This window comes from Pempheris klunzingeri, chromosome 15, assembly GCF_042242105.1.
Source record: "Pempheris klunzingeri isolate RE-2024b chromosome 15, fPemKlu1.hap1, whole genome shotgun sequence".
Lineage (NCBI taxonomy): Eukaryota > Metazoa > Chordata > Actinopteri > Acropomatiformes > Pempheridae > Pempheris > Pempheris klunzingeri.
The window spans coordinates 4,507,422-4,525,831 of record NC_092026.1 but is presented as its reverse complement, the minus strand read 5'-3'; the positions used below and the strand labels follow the sequence as shown (position 1 = coordinate 4,525,831).

Genomic DNA, 18,410 nt, shown 5'->3' with positions numbered 1-18,410 from the left:
TTATAAAATCAGGAAACAGGAAGAGAAAAGATTAAAACCAAGGAAAAGACATGTACCAAAAACTCTGATTTATATATAATAAGAGACTAAAACAACATTCTCATTGTTTGTTTTGAGCAAATAATGAAAAAAATGTCCTCATTTTAACAAATGTATTATTTGTTAATGTTATTGTAATGTATTATCCCTTTTCTACATTTTAGTGTTCAGAAAAAACAAATCCTTGTGTATAATAACCACAAAAGGCTTTTTTCCTTTACACACATTTATCTGCCATTAAAACAGGCTTTAGTTGTGAATGAAGTCCAGCAGAGTAGGCAAGATAAGAGGAATCTACACGGAAATGAAAAATTAAGTTTGCTCAATATCATGTACAAAATATTGGTCTCCTTATAATATCTGCATAGGATTTTGTGTACTTCATCTGTTCCATATGTTTCCATCCTGCTGACTCTCGTGCATCTGATCCTGCAAAAACACAAAATAAATGAAGGCACTTAATGAAAGTTTTGGTTGATGTGAGTGATGTTGCATTAAAAAGCAGCTCAGCAAAGTCTATTTACCAGAATAACTAGTGATGATAAAAGAGTCTTTGTCTCAGCAGCAATGTTATTGTTAATAAGATAAAGAAATCAGTGAATCAATTTAGTGATTTATGGATAAAAAATAAAACAAAACAGCTTTACCTGCTAACGACAGTTCAGGTTCTGATTTCAGATGTTCAGACAGTTGAGTGTGTCACAGATTTTCTTCTTCATTGGACATCAGGCCTGGAGTGTGTCAGAGGATGAGGTCTCCATCTCAAAGTCTGAAGCACTCAGTGACCCCCGAAAATGTGTGTGTGTGTGTGGGAGAGTGTGAGAGTGTGTGTGTGTGTATGCAAAGCACACACTCACACACACACACAGAGAGAGAGAGAGAGAGAGAGAGAAAGAATCTGTGAAACTGGATACCAAATTTCTTTTAAAGAGATCTTTTAAAATGTTCAAAAATGTTTTGATTCATACAAAACAATGGAGGGAAATCCCTTTTGTGGAGGCAGCAGAACTCCGAGGCTGTGAGAGCTCATTATGTGATTGTTTATCCTCCTCCTCATCCATCAGAGTACTTTAATACTTTTTGGGCAAAGTAACTCTCATCAACTCTGAGTGAAAGTCACAGAAAATACAGGTGAAACTAAAAACCTGTTTTGGTTTATTATTTCAGGGGAATAAAATCCTAATTAAAATATAATTACATTTCACAGTCCATCCTACATAGATGTGATGTCCAATGATCAGATCAGTAGGTAAATAATAATTTGGTCATTAAAATGAGCCCGCCGCCTCCCGGCACCCTGTCTCGCGCGCCCATTGGACGGACGGATGAAAATGTGGAAACTCGCACACGAGCCGCTCGCGTGCAGGCTGGGCCTCTATAAATACAAGCGGAGGCGCAGGAAACAGGAGCGCAGTGGATGCGAGCTTGGCGAGGAGACGCAAGTCACAGAAACTCCTCCGTGGTGTGCCAGAGGAAGGCGGGACGCAGCGCACCGGACTGACCCTCCACTGTTGTGCACCACTCTGGTTGTAATCATCTGCTTGGACTTGTTTTTACCTGCGGACCTGAAGATGCCAGCCGGTACTTTAGAGAGAACGTCTCCATCCTCTGTGGCTGCCACGCCGGCCAGCGGGGACTCCACACCGGAGAAGCCCCGCGCCCTGTCAGACAGCAGAAAGGTACCTGAGCTGCTTGTTTTGCCTGTTTTCATCTGTTTGCCATCTGCTATTCTAACTTGAAAACTCAACAGTGTATTTTTTTTCCCCTCAACTATTTTAAAGTCCTCCAAACCAATCATGGAGAAGCGGAGACGCGCGCGCATCAATGAGAGTCTGGGCCAGCTGAAGACCCTCATCATGGACGCACTGAAGAAAGACGTAAGGAGATGAATGCCAAGGTTTTACTCCAAGATATTTTAGATTTAGCAGCGAAATTGAACTAATTAAATGGTCGCATTTGTCTTCTTAGAGCTCCAGACACTCCAAACTGGAGAAGGCGGACATCCTGGAGATGACTGTGAAGCACCTCAGGAACCTGCAGAGGCTTCAGATGACCGGTATGTGATTGTTGATGTGTAGAAATTCTTGCATGTCTAACTTTAGCTGGTAAACATGTCCAAGATTTATTGCCCACCCACGGCTGGTGGCACTTGGCCTTAGGGACTGATTTCACAACTGCATGAATATCTATCTATCTATCTATCTATCTATCTATCTATCTATCTATCTATCTATCTATCTATCTATCTGGCTGATCATTTATGGGTTTGTGTTTTCCTCTCCAGCTGCTGTGAACACAGACCCATCCGTCCTGGGGAAATACAGAGCCGGGTTCAGTGAGTGTGTAGGGGAGGTCACCCGTTTCCTGTCCACGTGCGAAGGGGTGAACACCGAGGTGAGGACACGTCTCCTCAGCCACCTGGCGGCCTGCGTGACCCAAATCAACGCTGTGAATTTCTATACACCTCACCCAGGCGCACTGGGACTTGGACAGACCGGCACGCAGATCCCAGCTGCTTCAGCCCCACAGATGCCTTGCAAAGGCGGCTCTGCGATGCACATCTCCCCAGAAGCGATGAAGCCGTACGGTGGCTTCCAGGTTGTGCCGACACCGGATGGACAGTTTGCGTTTCTTGTTCCCAGCGCAGCTCTCGTGCCTCTGAGTGCACAAAACAGCCATCACATGTCACCTGTTGCACCTCCGGTCACCTCAGACTCTGTGTGGAGACCATGGTAGGAAATCAGCTCAAGGACTATCACACAATAAAGCATATTTTTGTACATTTTGTAAATGTTTTCCAATCCTATTTGAGAGGGATGTTTACACACATTTGTGTTTTTTATATGGACATTAGGAGATATTCTTGGCCTCGTTGCTTGCTGTGATTTTCTCTGTTTTGATACGGCACTATTCGTTCACCTCAGGAGGGCAAGAAAATCTTGGAAGAGCTCTTGAAACACACTGTATTTTTGGAGATGAATAAAATGTTTCTATGATGTTTACTACAAAATTTGTTGCAGTGCGTCTTTGTCATTTCTATCCGCCCCAAAACCCCCATCAGGTTGTCATTCTGATGTGTTACACTGACCCGAGGAAAGTCTTTTCAGTCAACATCCCTTGTGCAGCAACCATTTAAATATAGCCCCCCTCCTCTGTGTCTTGTCCACACCTGATCATCCCTATTTGCAGTGGCAGGGAAACCTGCTCTCTGGCTGGAAATAAATACCTCTGTAATGAGGTAAGGAACCTGAGAGGTCGTGTTGAGCCCAAGAGGCGTGCTGTCAGCGCAGGGAGGCGGCTGTGGACGCACATAGGCCCGTCTGTGCTCCGGCCAGATGGGAAATCATGCTGAAATAGATAGGGCATGATTATGAGAATTGTGACGGGGCTAAATGCAGACCAGACTGAACAAGATACTGGCATTACGCAAGGATTAAGTACATGTTACTTTCTGCTGCTGAGATAACAGATATTCATAAAATGACTTAACCTTTTGACACAACAGACTGTAAATGTGATCTTAAATGATTTGATTCTATATGTATGTGTTTGCATAAAAGCTTATCGGCAGCGGCCCTGCAGAGCCGCTCCAATCGTTGTCCATTTAGAGGACAGTTGAGGGGCTGACGGCCCCAGCGTGTGTCCTGAGCGTGGTGCTCACACAGTAGGACACAAGCAGAGCGTGACCAGAGGTCACAGGTGCCCCTCATTCACACTCCAAAGACAACGCAGCTCCAACAGCATGTTGCCCTGAATCTGGCAACCCGTCAACAGACCTGGCAGCCCATCACCAGCAGACAGGGCCTCCCTTTGACAGCATCAAACAGCGGCACCTCCAGTGGCAAACACACTCACACAATCCATGACCATTTGGTTGTAACTGATTTAATATTCATGGAATTTCAGGGATTTAGGTCATAACAGGAATAAATGCAGCAGCAACCACTTCTACTCTACGTTGTGAGCTGTGAGTGTTTCTCAGCTGAGAAGTTTATATTGTTTGGATGTAGCAACCTATTCAAGGTTTGTTTTAAAGATGCACACACACGCACACACACACACACACACACACACACACACACACACACACACACACACACACACACACATACACACATACATACATGCAAATATGTACTAAAATTACTTTTTACTTCTGCATTTCAACAAAGAAATCAGTGCAAATGTGAATCAAATCACCTCTATGTCACTCTAAAAGTTATAAAACTCCTGACTTTGCGTGAATGATACAGTCAATTAAGTTTACATCTCTGTTTTGGCAAAGCTGCAAGAAGACTGGCAGTGAGGAGGACTAACAGACAAAAATAGAGCTCCCCCTCCTATCAGAGCATCCTTTGAGAAGACAAAAACAAAGACGGGCCCCTCAGTGGCTCAATGGCTCCTCTCTTTGTGACCCTCTCCATCTTCATAAAGGGCCTTCCCCTTGTTTATCCAGGAAGAGGTTTAATGGCTGGGAGGGGGGAGAGGACCATGCTGTCACTTTCACCGGGCTAAAGAAGGCTTATTGTTGCCTGCTCCCAGAGGTCCTGGTCTTAAAGGCTTTTTGAGAACTCCTCAGGCCAGGCTGGTCTCTTCAGATAAGAGGAGCTGAGAAGTGCTGACAGGTCGCTCCTATCCACACCTCATGTCTATGTGATGGAGAACCTGCAGAGGTTTGGAGGGAGGAGCTGAACAGATCACATTTGTGTTGTTTTTACCGGTGTCGGCCCCCTCCCTCCATCTTTTGTCTAATTGTTTCTTATCCCCTCTCCCTGCCCCTCCCTGATCAAAACCCCAGTTTGATGCAGTATTTTCCCAAACCTTGCCATGTAGTAAACATGAAGCAGGGTAGGGCCTGCCCCTTTGCTGTGCTCCATGATTGATGGCCTCCCCTCACAAACGCAGTGACAACAGTGACGACTTCTCTGCTTGTCGAGTCCGTCTCCCCCTGACACTCACCGGAAACCTTCGCTGCCTCTGCCTCTGTCGGGGAATTGGTGCAGTATTGTTCTTTGGGTTGTTATGGTGCTTGATGGGGGTCGAAGTAGCCAGCAGTGGTTCACATCAAGGCTAATGAATAGATTATGCACTAGATATCAATGGTGAATGAACAATGCTCTTTGTGCCTTCACTCCAATTCATCCCTTTTTGATTTAGCATGTTGTTTTTGAAAAACTCAACAACATACTGGAGGAAGTGGAGCTTCCGAGGGTGAATTTAGCATCAGCATGACACGATAACACTGGAAGTGGAAAATTTATTACTTTGAAGCCACACAGAGTGATGATGGCGTGACCATTAAAACAGAGTAACTCTGGTTCTACATCACAAAGTCATCGCATCTTCAAAGGAGATGTTGTGCTGAATGTCGGGGAGTGGGGAGTGGGGGGGTCTTGATTATTGAGTTATTGGCCATATGCCCACGGAGGCTTATAAAGATGAGCATAAAGACACACTTTCACTGCAGGTGTCTGATATAATCTGGCTCGTTTGTAAGTGGTCAGATGATCAGTTTGTTTGTGCTGCTTTGTTATCAGTCAGCGATTACTTTGGTGAGTTTAATGTCAAGAGAACTAAAAAAAAAAAAAACACACACTTGCTCAGTCAGAAACACTTTCGTCAAGGAGTTGACCACAAAGTAGCTGCACAGTTGTGTTTAATGGAAAATGCATCACTGTTCCTCCACCAATGAGGGTTTTGCTAATTGAATTATTCTTTAGGAAGAAAGTTTAGTGCTCAGCATGAACTTCAGGGCTGGAAGTGGCGGCAACTGCAAGATGAATATAAATCTACTATAATGTTTGTGACTAGGCATTAGTAGGCAGCTGAGGGCTAAACAGCTGATTAATGAATCAGATTGTAAAGCACAAATGAAGCAGTTGATGCCAATCAGCTAATGCAGCAGCAGCTTTATTGCTCTGCCTGAATCACCACATTTCTCCATTTATAATAATGTTGTACCATCCTTTAACTTGTAAAAAGGGCATCACTGTCTGTTAATACACTCTACAGAGGTTTTATAAGACCTAACTGAAGTTTTTGTGAATATGTAAAAAACAATTTATCAATGCTTTATGGATCTATGCAATTAGCAGACAACTTCAGAACAACATTCAAGTTGTCAGATGAAGAAAATCAGATTGGCTAACGTTTGTTCTCCTCGTAAAAAAAACTTGCTTTGTCTTTAGCTGGATCTTTAACTCTTTAGGAAGCTCACACCTACACTTACCTTTGGAAAGCATGTGGGCCAAAGTGTATTTTCAACTTATTAACATTTGCTGCAGACGTGCTGCTTCGCTAAACCAGAATTTGTGCAGCACACTCAAGCAAAGTCTGTCCATTGTGAGACAATGTCCTCTTCAGAAACCACTTCTGCTGCTGGAAGTTGGAGTGTGGGAGGTATATTTCAATTGTTTTGCTGCAACAAACTGCTCGGTTTTGCAGTGACTCTTCAATATACAATGAAGGGTTGCATGAATGCATAATAAAAACCTCTCTATATGGGGAGCTGGAAACAAAACAAGGATAGCCGTATGAGAGCAGGGTCTGCAGGGCCATAGTTCCTGATTCATCCTTGATAATTGTAATGTGATGATAAGGAGCTTATAGCCTCTTGTTATCCTCCAATAGGGACGGACAAGACAAAGGGCAGTATACCAGTATGCTAAAAGATTACCATTCTGGTGACATCTCCGCGTCCACTTAACACCCAGATCAGGTCAGCTGTTCTTAATTTGGTCAGCAACACCAATTTAGCCTCCACCCGGGGGTCTGGGTGCACTGAGGGGTAAATATTGACCCTTGTTTGTAAGCAAGGCGCACATTTTGAGTGTGCAAAATGGCCTATTTGTGTTCTTGAGATGTTTAGGTCATTGTGTCATGGAGGATGTGTATCACCCTCTCATAGGCTGAGGGAGAGGATCTAATAGACACCTGCCCACATAATAGCAACTGGTGTTGGTTATCATTTCACGAGTGAATGGGCTCATTTAAATGAAGCTGAAAAAAGCATGTCAATTAAAAAAGAAATGTTAATTTCTATGATTTTTGTCCTCATATGCCCCTTCTTATAAACACGGTATGTTATTATTGATGATGACGTTGGTCACACACACACACACACGTGCACAGAAACCTGATCTGAAATCAGTTTATATTTTCAGATCAAAACCTCTCCTCTTGAAATCTTGCCCTCGGCACTGAGACTCAGATGACCTCTACTCTTTGTCCCAAGGACTCTGCCCTGCCCTCACCTCCTCCCTCCTCACCGGCCCGGTCTAAACTCTGTGGGAAACCCCCCAGTGCTTTGTGTTGCTTCGGACATTTTCTGTCTCACCAGATAATGTCTGCACCCCTCTGTTTCTGTCCTCTCCCATCCAAAGAGCTGCTGTGTGGAGCGTGGTGTCCAGCACTAACTGCCCACTAAGCAGGACAGAGATGGATCTGACCACGGGGGTGGAGAGCTGCTTTTCATCGAGCCGCGGGACAGCGCTCAGACCTGCTGCTGTTAGTTTGCCAGGCAGTAACTGGCTTTGGTGGATGCTGACAGGTGGTTTGGTATTTAAGATAACTCTATTAACCTCTGAATCTCTTGCCAACAGTCTATATATTGTGTATACACATATATTGTGCGACCAATCATTGGTCAAACCAGAAGGAGTTTTCAGAATTTTCCAAAGATATTCAAATATATTGAGCACAATCTTGGTTAAATTAGTACAAATGATCCGTAAAACTTTTTTATACGGCTGTGCAGCTTACTTGAGCTTCCTTTTAGCTCTTTTTTGTCTCCACCAACTCTATATCTGTGTCTTTAGTTTCTCAACGCTCCATTATGTTCACTAAATAGTAGCTAACTTAATTTGTCTGATGTTTGGTGCTGGACAGGTTGCACAGCCTGCACGCTTTGACTAAAAAACATCCTCCAGAATTGATTAAAAGGGGAGTGAACCAAAACAGTAAAGTTGTGGGCTGTAAACACTTAATGACAGCTAAGAGAAGCTAAAACACTCAGTATAGCTGATGGACTAGTGACTAGTATTTATTGTATTACAGTTCCTCTGGTCTTCAAAACTACTACTAAGTGATTTAAAGCTACAGTCCAAAAATCCCTTCACAATATAATGTGCACATAGCAATAGTCAGGCATAATCTATTTTACAGAAACAGGAAAGTTTCCTAAATTATTTCATCAGTTTTGTTTTGGAGATTGTGGTTTGTTTTGACTCATTTTGTAGTTTCTTCTTTACATGAACACCAGCATGATCACTGAATAAAGATATGCATTTAACTACGTCCTTATGTCTTGTTGCTCATTAGTTAACAACCCTGTGCTTTAAATGTCCTGTTCTTTCCCAAAGTTTTGGTCAAGTGAGGATTACCTTCAACTTAAGGCCATCCCTCCAAACTGTGGAAGTAAGACAGCCACCACTTTTTGTCATGTGAATTGTGATGTAATTCAGCTCAGGCCGAGGACCCAATCGACCCCCTGGCCTTTGACCCTTATTAACCCGGGGTTAGAGTGCTGTATTCAAGGTGTAGCCATCTGTGTGCCTTGTGGTGTTGAGGCTTCACCCCTCCCTCGCTCTTTATCATCCCTCCCAGTGTTCAGGAGCAGTGGACTGATCAGAAGAGAACAACTATTGAAACCCCTCGATGAGAGGATGCCTCTGCTACACTCCTCTATGAATTAAATAAGGAAATATATAAGTGTGTTAAGACAGTGGTGAGATGTAACAAAGTATATCTACTCAAAAACTGTGTAGTGCAATTTTGAGACACTGAGTATTTCCACTTCACACTCCCTTATGCTTCTACTACACTACATTTCAATGCATAATAATACAATGCAATAATAACACAACGACATAATATACATAATAATATAACAAGGACAAGAGCTATTCAGCTATTTGCTCACAGTACTTTTACTATTATTACATTTTTTCATAAAAAAAACAACTTTTTCTTGTAATAGAGAATTTATTAATTGTGCAATGGAAAGTCTTAATTAAGTCAAAATCTGAGTGCCCACTACTTCTTTCACCACTGCCTTAAGAACATGCTATGCTTCTTCTTGCCTTGTCACAGTGTTGTAAAGTCACTTGAAGAGGCAAATCATACTAGCCCACATTTTATTGACATTTTACATGGGCAGCTGTTCCAAAGCTGCAAAATACATCATCTGTAAAAGGACATATTCAGTTGATTGTTCAGGGGGACAAAATGTTCAACCTATGACTTCAATCTAGTGGTTAACAAGACGTCCGGAGTACAACAACAACAACCAAATGCATCCAGTGGAGATTGAACACATGTTAGCAGATGATTAGCGTGTTACTCATAGCTCCTGTTAGCAGAGGCAGGATCTTAAAAAGCAATGGGTTGAACTTTGAACTTTACAAGACAAGGGTTCATCCAACCCTACATATAAACTGGTTATCAGCTGCTGAGTCAGGCGTTTGTTTACAGTATTGACTGTGACAGTCAGAGCAAATAATGTGACTCTTTGTATGTAGAAAGACCAAATGCATGAGGACGTATTTGCGCAGAGAACAAAGTCTAATTAATAACAAGGAGAACTACTCAATGGGGCTCTCGGTCACTGTCTCGTTGCCACATTGGTGATATTCAGGCTCCTTTTTAAACACAAGCGCATCGATACTGCCGCCATCATCCTGAAGCTGCACCTTCACGGTCAGCGGAGAGCATTTATCCACTTTACACTTGACGATCACAGTGTCCAGGGAAGTTTCTATGCTACAACCGCTGAGATCAGGCGTCGCATCTTGAGGCACCCGACACACCAGCTGATGCTTGTCGATGGAGACCACTGGACGTCTCCTCAAAAAGCTCGGGCTCTCACATAGCATCCTGTCCAGCATCTCTATGTCTTGGCTGTTTCTCAGCACCCAGTCATGCAGATACCACATGTGGCAGTCACATCTCCAGGGGTTTCCGTGCAGTCTCATTGTGTGCTGGATGGCAAAAGGGTCTAAAAGGCCACGGGGGAGATTTTCCAGCTGGTTGTCAGACAGGTAGATCTGCTGAATGAGCACCTGGTCCTCAAACAGGTTGGCGTCCACTTTACTCAAGTTGTTCTTGTTTAGGTGGATTGACTTGATGCCATATAGATCCATAAAGATCAATTCAGGCAGTGAGGTGAGCTGGTTTTCAGACAGGTCCAGATTCTCCAGGGCTGTGAGGTTTCTAAAAACGTCTCCAGGAAGTTCAGAGAGCTGATTAGAGGACAAGATGAGGTCAGTAAGAGATGTCAACCGGCTCAGAGGGGACAGCTCAGTCAGTCTGTTACCTTTGAGGTTCAGCTCCTTCAAATTTGACGCCTTGAATCCAAACAATTTATCGCTGAAGGTTGTAAGAAGATTTCCTCGGAGGTTCAGCACCTTCAGTTCGGTTAACACAGAGAAGACATCATCGGGCAGCTCTGATATCTTATTCCCCTGCAAGTGAAGCTCGATCAGCTGAGACATATTGTGGAACGTGTCAGCAGTGAGATTGCCGATGAGGTTGCTGTTAATTTTCAGGGTCTCCAGTCTTGCCAGGCCCGAAAAAGTTTCCCTTTTCACTGCTTCAAGCTTATTTATGGACAAATCCAGGACGCGCAGATTGTGGAGATTAAGGAAAAGAAAGGCAGGCAGATCTGATATGATGTTGCCCTTCATCTTCAGAGTCTCTAACTGTTTGAGGGAATCAAACATGCCAGGAAGCACTGTCTTTAACCCGTTGAAATTAAGCTGCAGTTCAGTCAGGTTTTCCTGCTTTGAAAAAGTCCCCAGTAATAAAGTCTGCAGCAAAGCGTTCCCACTGATCTCCAGTTCCTGCAGCTCAGTCAGATGCTCAAAAGCCTGAGAGTGAATACTTTTCAGTGCATTATCCATGAAGATAAGCTTGGTGAGTTGGGGGCTCTCCTCTAAAGTGTGGCTGAACAGGTACACCACTGGTGAATTAATTATAATGAAGTGCTTGACCTGCTTGGACATGTTCCTGGGTAAAGACGTAATCCCTCCATCAGCACACAGTACTTGGACTGCATTGAAACACTGGCACCTGTATGGACAAGAGGTTTGTGACTCTGTGTTGCTTTTTTGGCAAAGAAGCAGCACCAGGAAGAGAAACAGGCCCCATTCTTTGTCCATTTTTCACTGTCAGAACATAAAGAACGCTTGTATGAATGAACAGGATATCAAAGCGGATATTATTTCAATTTAAGAACAAAAACACATGTATTATATTCATCAATCAACAGAGAGAAGAATAATTAACACTATAACTGTGTTTTTTCTATTTATTTAAGTAAAACTTCAACATACCTCCGTGTTACAGGGATCCCGTGGCATTGAAACAAATTTCCTTGTGGATCTATGAGCCAGTTGACACAAAGTGCAAATGACAACAAGTCTGAATTAGGCAAGACAAAACCTTTGGTCGGTAGCCAGCTCCTGACATGGTTTCATGTTCTGACAACAAAACAGTGTAATTCAGCAAAATCAGCCCCCAGAGCAGAATACAGCTGACAGTTTATTTGTTGCTATGATATACAGCATGTAGAAAACAGCAGAGGAGTTTTTAATGACTTTTTAAATGTTTATTTCAGCAAGTCTGTCAGAGTTGAGTCATTATTTGACAAAACAAAACAAATAGATCCGAGAGAAAATGTGCTTTCATCGGATGTCAGTCAGTCATTAATGTCAGTCAGAAATCAAATACTACTCCTACTGCTACTGCTAGTAGTACTAGTGCTAATTCTATTTATTTAGCCGGGAAGACACATCATCTCTTTCACAGGAGTGACGTGGCTAAAGCAGCATTGCAGAATAGTTGACACACAGTCCCATAAAACTATTTTTTAATCTACTACAACACTGGCACACAGTTTATCATACTAACACAGGACCAGAGAGGCACAAACAGGAGAGCTTGACCCTTTAAAAATTATTCAAAACAATATGTTTTGACGTGGCGTCTGAATAGCTGGTGTCAAGGCAGTGTTTCTAAATAAAGTGTGCCTAAATAAAATGTAGGCAAGGACACGTACCTCTTTTATTAAGTATGATATATACAGTATAGCTATTCTTTCTTGTTATTTATAGAATGATAGAGCAAATGTACTGATGTAGTGAAAATGTCACAACCTCAGCTGTAGAATAATGATGCAAAATGTGAAATTTGTGTTGTCTTTTGTCTTGTGTCTGAGTTTAACCTTTTTTTTAGGTTTATATTGTGAGTTTGGAGGTTTAGGAGGTAGTTGAGTCGTTACAGGAGACCAGTACCTCCACTAGGTGTCGTGCTGCTCCTCCTGTCCTCAGTCGGAGGTAATGGCATTCCTGGATCCTCCCTCTACTCCAGGGTGTTCCCTGAGGATGCACAGGTAGACAGCACCGACTGGGATCAGATCCACCACCCCAAACCAGAAAGGATCAAGGAACTTACTAGTCTTTACATATATTTTTTACTATTTTAACTTTAATTTCCTATTTTTTAGGTTAATCGATGGCCAATGCAGGCATACAACTTCTTGGCTTCACGCTGGCCTTCCTGGGCTTCATTGGCTCGATAGCATCCACAGTCATGGTGGAGTGGAAAGCTTCATCATATGCAGGAGATAACATCATCACAGCTCAGGCCATGTATGAAGGGCTGTGGAAGAGCTGCGTAAGCCAGAGCACCGGCCAAATTCAGTGTAAAGTGTATGATTCACTTCTCCAGCTACCAGGTAATGTTTCACGTGTCTTGTTTTCATTATTGCCTGTTATAAGATTTCCTACACAAAGACCAGCACCTGGTCTTTTTATACCATGTCAGACAGATCAGATGTACAAGTACAGTATACTGGGTCCTTAGGTTCTTCTTTTACAGAATATGGGTGTGTGAAGACTGTGAATAGTCACAGCACAAAAAATGGTACATTTCTCAAAGACTTTTTTTTAAGTAACTTTTTTTAATTATAAATTTGTGAAATTATCTACATTTCCTAGAAGATTGACAGGCCTTAATGCTGTAAAACAGGCCAAAACCTCTTTGGCCATTCAAACCTTCCTAGAAGTTGAAGAAAGTGCCCTTTTCTTTCCCTGTAAGACCTCCAGCGTGCAGAGACATGTCAGTGAAATACCAGCAGTTGGCGGATGAGAAAGAAGCTTTTTTTAAAATCCCTTTGAAACCTTTTCAAAAGCAGCAGAGGTTGTGGCTGGTGTTCACCTTGGAATGCTAATTTATCTGCGTTATCTTTCTACATCACAAACAGCTGATACCAGCTTCATTAGATTAAAAAAAAACCCTCACAGGAATGTTTTGGAGTACATCTCAGCTTGAGGTGACTCATGCACTCCGTCCCGCCTGTTTTGTGCCTGAACAATGAGATATTTAACAAACTACATAATAATGACTAATTTACTACAGCACATCATACAGATGAGTCAGATTCTTTAACATTAGCTTACATTTTATCATAGGAACATTAGAAATAGAGGGTATAATTGATATGTCTTTGTCTCCAGGGATTGTGCAGGGCACCCGGGGGCTGATGCTGTGCTCCATCTTGCTGTGCTTTATTTCTATCTTGGTGGCGGTGGTGGGCATGAGGTGCACCACCTGTATGTCAGGGGAGCCACAGCAGAAGGACAAAGTGGCTCTAGCTGGAGGGGTTATCTTCATCATCTCCGGTGAGAGTCAGATACACACATCGTCAACATCACCTGGCTTGTAGGGAGCCAGTGTGAACCACACTGCTGAATGTTTTGCTTTGACCACAATAATACAACAGCTTTGAACATGCTCTGTCTTGCACTGATTTTCTTTAAAAATTCATAAATATCATACCTGACACATTACACTCTCTTGCATGTTTTGACAAGCGTTCTGCGACAATATCAAATGTTTTTTCCTGCTCATGATTTGTCAGGTCTGCTTGCTATGGTGGGAACGTCTTGGTATGGCCACAGAATAGCACGGGACTTCTACAATCCATTCACCCCGACTAATGCCAGGTGAGGTCGTGCTTCTCCGCCATTTAGTCTGGAATACAGTGTAATTATCAGGTATCAGGTGTGTGGAATGACCCAGAGGACGGACACTTGACAAACTTTGTCATGCTGTTGTTCTCCTGCCACTTAAAGGAACAGTTAGATGTTTTGGAAAAATAAATGGAGAATAAAAAACTACTGCCAGCAGGTGCTTAGCTTAGCTTAGCATAAAGACAGGAAACAGGGGGAAACACCTAGCCTAGAGCCTTTTCCATTACATTTGCCATTTACATTTTACACACAGCTTTTGGACAGAGCCAGTTTAATAAGTTCTCTGTATCCAGTCCTTGTGCTGAGCTAAGCTAACTGGCTGTAGCCTCATATTTACCCTACAGACACGAGACTGGTATCAATCTTCTTGACTAACTCTCTGCAATAAGAGCAAACAATTGTGTCTCCAAAAATGTGAAACTATTCCTTTAATTTTGAAGCGTACTCTTTCGTGTGTGATTAACATAACAATAACAGCCTGAAACCAAATGCTGTGACTCAAATCCAATTTGATACAATATGAGGAGTTTGTGGTAAGAATTGAGGAGTTGCCCGCACAAGTTTCAGTGTGATGTGTGAACTATTCACAGGTATGAATTTGGAAGTGCCCTGTATGTCGGATGGGGAGCTGCCTGTCTCATCATCATAGGAGGGGGCTTCCTCTGCTGCCACTGCTCCAGCAAGGACTCAGGCAAATCTCCACGCTACCCAGCACCCAGCTCTGCAGGCCAGCCGGGCAGGGACTACGTCTGAGGCAGCCGTCTCTACGGGGATTTGTCCTCCACATGTCATCCAGATGTGTTTGATGATTCACAACATGTATATTTGCAGGTATTGTGTGTGGTGCGTGTCTATGTAAACGCCAGAAATAAACTCCATTCTCTGGTAGTCCACAGAGCCCACAGACAACAAGGAGTAGAAACGTTTGGCATCCCTTGAATAATTATTGAAGAGTACAAAAAGCCTGAATACATAACAATGAGCATTGATTTTAAAGATTACAGCGACAGTAAATCATGAAAATAAATGAATTAAACATGTGTAATAGGTTTAGGACGTCTCAGGGGATTCCTTTCAACTTCACAATCTTTGTATCCCAACTGAATCTGCTCAGGGTGTAACAGTTTGATTTTTGTTATTTGCTTTGTAATCCATGTTATTATTGTTTCATATCAAGTTAAATAAATTCCTCAGTACTTATTAACATCATTTGTTTTTTTTAGTATTCAGGGTTTCGCTGGAGGAAGAAGTATTCAGAACTTTTGTAAGACTGTTAGGACTGTTAGTTGACTCAGACTGATAATATCATATTTACTGTTTTTAGATTGAATGTGTTTATTGTGTTTTAGTGTTGCAGATGTTTAAGTCTGAGCTAATTGTAACTACTTTATACACTGTTGGGTAGTTTAACCTGCAGCAGTGCATCATGGTCTATAAGATCATCATATTTCTGCTGTGAGAACCACGTATCTCTGAAACGACAACCGTTCATGAGCTCAAAATTATTCATTTAGCTTAAGAAGTAAGTAAGATCTTTCAAATTTGTCAGGAAAATTCAAACTCACCGTATCTGGAGAGAGATGAATTTCACTGGAGAGGAACGCTGTGAAAAAGCTGCAAATGCAGTGCAGTAAGTGCAATATTTGTCTGTGTGTTAAGGTAAATACCCACATAATTAGTGTTAAGAATTCAGACTTAAGTAATAATGTATAGTACTACTAGAGAAAATGGTTACAAGTAAAAGGTTACATTACATTAGCACATGAGCAAATATCCCAGACAGGAGTAAATGTTAAAGAATCACTGAGAGTGGTTGGTTTTGGTCTCTTTCATTGAATTGAACACTAATAATGTAGAATATTGCTGCAATAGCTGGATGGTAATTACTACGGTCTACTCTGAATAGGGACATAAGAATAAGAGGAGTCATAGTTCATGAGAAACCTGGATTAAGAAAGTCTGAGCATGTGTGTTTGTGTGTGCGTCACCTCCTGGAGTGATGCATTACAGCACATCCTCTAATGCAAGAGCCAATAAACAGTGGGATCATCATCCTCCAAGGAAGGATAAAAATGCATCTGTTATGTTTCATTAGCGCCTACGTGAACAAAGAAACATTGAAACATAATATAATGGAATATATGGAACATAGAGAGAAAAATCTATCACCTTCAAGAGGAGCCAGATTTTTGAGAGGCATGAAAAGTTTAACTTAAGATAAGATAGTAACACATTTTAAAAAAAGGGAGTTTTCATGGTCGAACAAGTAGCTGTGAATGCTGCAGAAATGTGTTGCCTCAGGGAACATGAAAGTAATCCAAGCAGGGAGGCATACCTCAGACCACGAGCTCCTGTCCCGACATGCCCCTCCACAGAAGAAGTGCAGTCATCAGAGTTCATGGACACCAAGATCCACAGAGTTTCTACCCCCTTACGTTTAACACATGAAATCACACTGTGTGCTTCTCTGTATGAAAGAAGTATAGAGAACGGCAGCTCCTCATCCCATCAGCACACACACACACACACACACAAAACAGGATTTTATCTGCTGCTTTTTCTACTGTTTGAACGCACATTTGTCTCCACTGTGCAACTTCCATCAGTGAGTGGAGTGATTCTGCAGCAGAGAGCTCCACCATCTGGTGATTCTCCAGTCTGCTGCTCAAACACCCGGCAGCTGTGCGTCATCTGGACTCATAAGAGATGACAGAGAAGAAAAGCAATGTGTGAAATGCAGAATGTCTGATCATAAATGAAAAGATAAAAAATTCCCCACAAATAAACCGAAAATAAGCAAAACTTTTTCTGCCTTTTCCAACTGCTTTTCAGCGGGATTTTATGCGGCTGACCCCGATGATATTCAACACATGGATGAATGTTCACTCTCACTTCCTGACAAGTCACACAATCATACAGTAAGTATGAATCAACCTTCTTCTGCTGAAGCACAGACCATGTGGCAGCTAGCCGGTCATTCTAATGTCCTACTTCCTGAATTGGTAACCAAAATACGAGAAGAGAGAATACAGTCAGAGTTCAGATCCTGTTGTTGTAATGTGATCATGGGAAGTTTTTTTTTTTTGCCTCAACTTCCAGGAACAAATCTGGACTCATACTGGCAGTGACACTGCTTTCTCATTTTGATGTACAAGAATATGTCAACATCGTACTGATGCGGCAGATCAGTTGAAGTTATTCATAAAATGGAAACTTTGGATGAAAGGAAAAACATTTCAAGACAGAAAAAGATCAAAATATTTGAAATTGCTTAATATAATGCAAAGACATGATTCAAAGTGCAATTTAAACAATGTTATGTAGGTGAGGAAAATCCGCACAGGTGACCTAAGCCTGATAATTTTTTTTACATATTTAAGAAATGAAATGACAAGATGAGACAATAAAGTATCTTCTGCAAACTGGAAACTGTGAAAACATTCTGTAACAGAAGCGAATGAAAAGTGAGAGTGTGACCACTAGAGGACAACAGAGGACAAGCTTTATATCTAATGTTATTCCCAAAACCTGACATGAAAGTCTGTAACCAGAAATCAAAGCAAGAATACCAGTAAAATACCAGTTTAATAAAATGTCTACAGAGAGAGGCATGTGTATAAAAACTCCATCAAGAGTCTGAATCATCATAACTATTACTTACATCGTTAGTTACAACTGTAGGCAAGAGTCAGAGAAATGAAAATGTCTTGTCTTGTCTGCATAATACTAATTGGATAATAGTAATACTGCGTAAGAAAATATTGCAACATGAGATGAGACAAGATGAGACTTCCTGAAAACACGCACAAACAGACCAAAAGAAACAAAGAAGGACAAACAGAGGAAGCACCATGAATTCATAGGAGAAGAAGCATGATTACCACAGAAACTCTTCTCTGTAAACCTCTTTTGTTTTCCATTTGACACCTCAGCATGACTGACGGTCGGGCTACAACAATGACATCTTTTAAGTGGCTATTGCACTGTTCTGAAAACACATCTTGGTTTAAATTACTTGAGATTCTTGGAGTATTAGGCTCAAAAAGAGTGTAAGTGTACAAACAATAAACCTCAGTGACCTGCGACAGATTTGCCCTTTGCTCCTTATCCTCTTAAACGAAAATAAGCTAATTGGCCTATTCGAGCGTATGCACTTACTGTATGCACAGCTGCTCCATGCAGACTACACTGAAGACATGTTTGTACAGTACCCCTCAGCACCAATACTATTTTATATGTTATCTGTATTTCAGCAAATAACCCATAAAATATGAGGATATGCTGCAATAAAACCCACTCAGAATGGCATTTTTATGGTCTTTGTGAAACAACTCGACGTTT

At 41.9% G+C, this 18,410-nt stretch overlaps 3 protein-coding genes across 3 annotated transcripts; 2 read left to right on the top strand and 1 right to left on the bottom strand.

The window, feature by feature from the left end:
- Window positions 1–1,478: 1,478 nt before the first annotated feature.
- Window positions 1,479–3,049, top strand: LOC139214388 (transcription factor HES-1-B-like). Its single transcript, XM_070845232.1, has 4 exons — window positions 1,479–1,718; window positions 1,821–1,916; window positions 2,008–2,095; window positions 2,324–3,049. Exons 1-4 carry the CDS (start codon window positions 1,611–1,613, stop codon window positions 2,773–2,775), a joined length of 744 nt encoding a protein of 247 aa, XP_070701333.1. The 5' UTR covers window positions 1,479–1,610; the 3' UTR covers window positions 2,776–3,049.
- A 6,571-nt stretch (window positions 3,050–9,620) lies between these two features.
- Window positions 9,621–11,195, bottom strand: LOC139214774 (carboxypeptidase N subunit 2). Its single transcript, XM_070845696.1, has one exon. It carries the CDS (start codon window positions 11,193–11,195, stop codon window positions 9,621–9,623), a length of 1,575 nt encoding a protein of 524 aa, XP_070701797.1.
- A 1,340-nt stretch (window positions 11,196–12,535) lies between these two features.
- Window positions 12,536–15,273, top strand: cldn1 (claudin 1). The gene is made up of 4 exons (XM_070845313.1): window positions 12,536–12,772; window positions 13,554–13,718; window positions 13,958–14,042; window positions 14,660–15,273. The coding sequence occupies exons 1-4, from the start codon at window positions 12,550–12,552 to the stop codon at window positions 14,820–14,822; spliced, it is 636 nt and encodes a 211-aa protein (XP_070701414.1). The 5' UTR covers window positions 12,536–12,549; the 3' UTR covers window positions 14,823–15,273.
- The last annotated feature ends 3,137 nt before the right edge of the window (window positions 15,274–18,410 follow it).

Excerpts from the sequence above, each read along its gene's own strand:
- cldn1 (XM_070845313.1), top strand. The coding sequence starts at position 12,550 with ATGGCCAATGCAGGCATACAACTTCTTGGCTTCACGCTGGCCTTCCTG. Across the intron at positions 12,773-13,553 it reads TTCACTTCTCCAGCTACCAG|GGATTGTGCAGGGCACCCGG; the intron begins GTAATGTTTCAC and ends CTTTGTCTCCAG. Across the intron at positions 13,719-13,957 it reads GGTTATCTTCATCATCTCCG|GTCTGCTTGCTATGGTGGGA; the intron begins GTGAGAGTCAGA and ends ATGATTTGTCAG.
- LOC139214388 (XM_070845232.1), top strand. The coding sequence starts at position 1,611 with ATGCCAGCCGGTACTTTAGAGAGAACGTCTCCATCCTCTGTGGCTGCC. Across the intron at positions 1,917-2,007 it reads TGGACGCACTGAAGAAAGAC|AGCTCCAGACACTCCAAACT; the intron begins GTAAGGAGATGA and ends TTGTCTTCTTAG. Across the intron at positions 2,096-2,323 it reads GCAGAGGCTTCAGATGACCG|CTGCTGTGAACACAGACCCA; the intron begins GTATGTGATTGT and ends TTTCCTCTCCAG.
- LOC139214774 (XM_070845696.1), bottom strand. The coding sequence starts at position 11,195 with ATGGACAAAGAATGGGGCCTGTTTCTCTTCCTGGTGCTGCTTCTTTGC.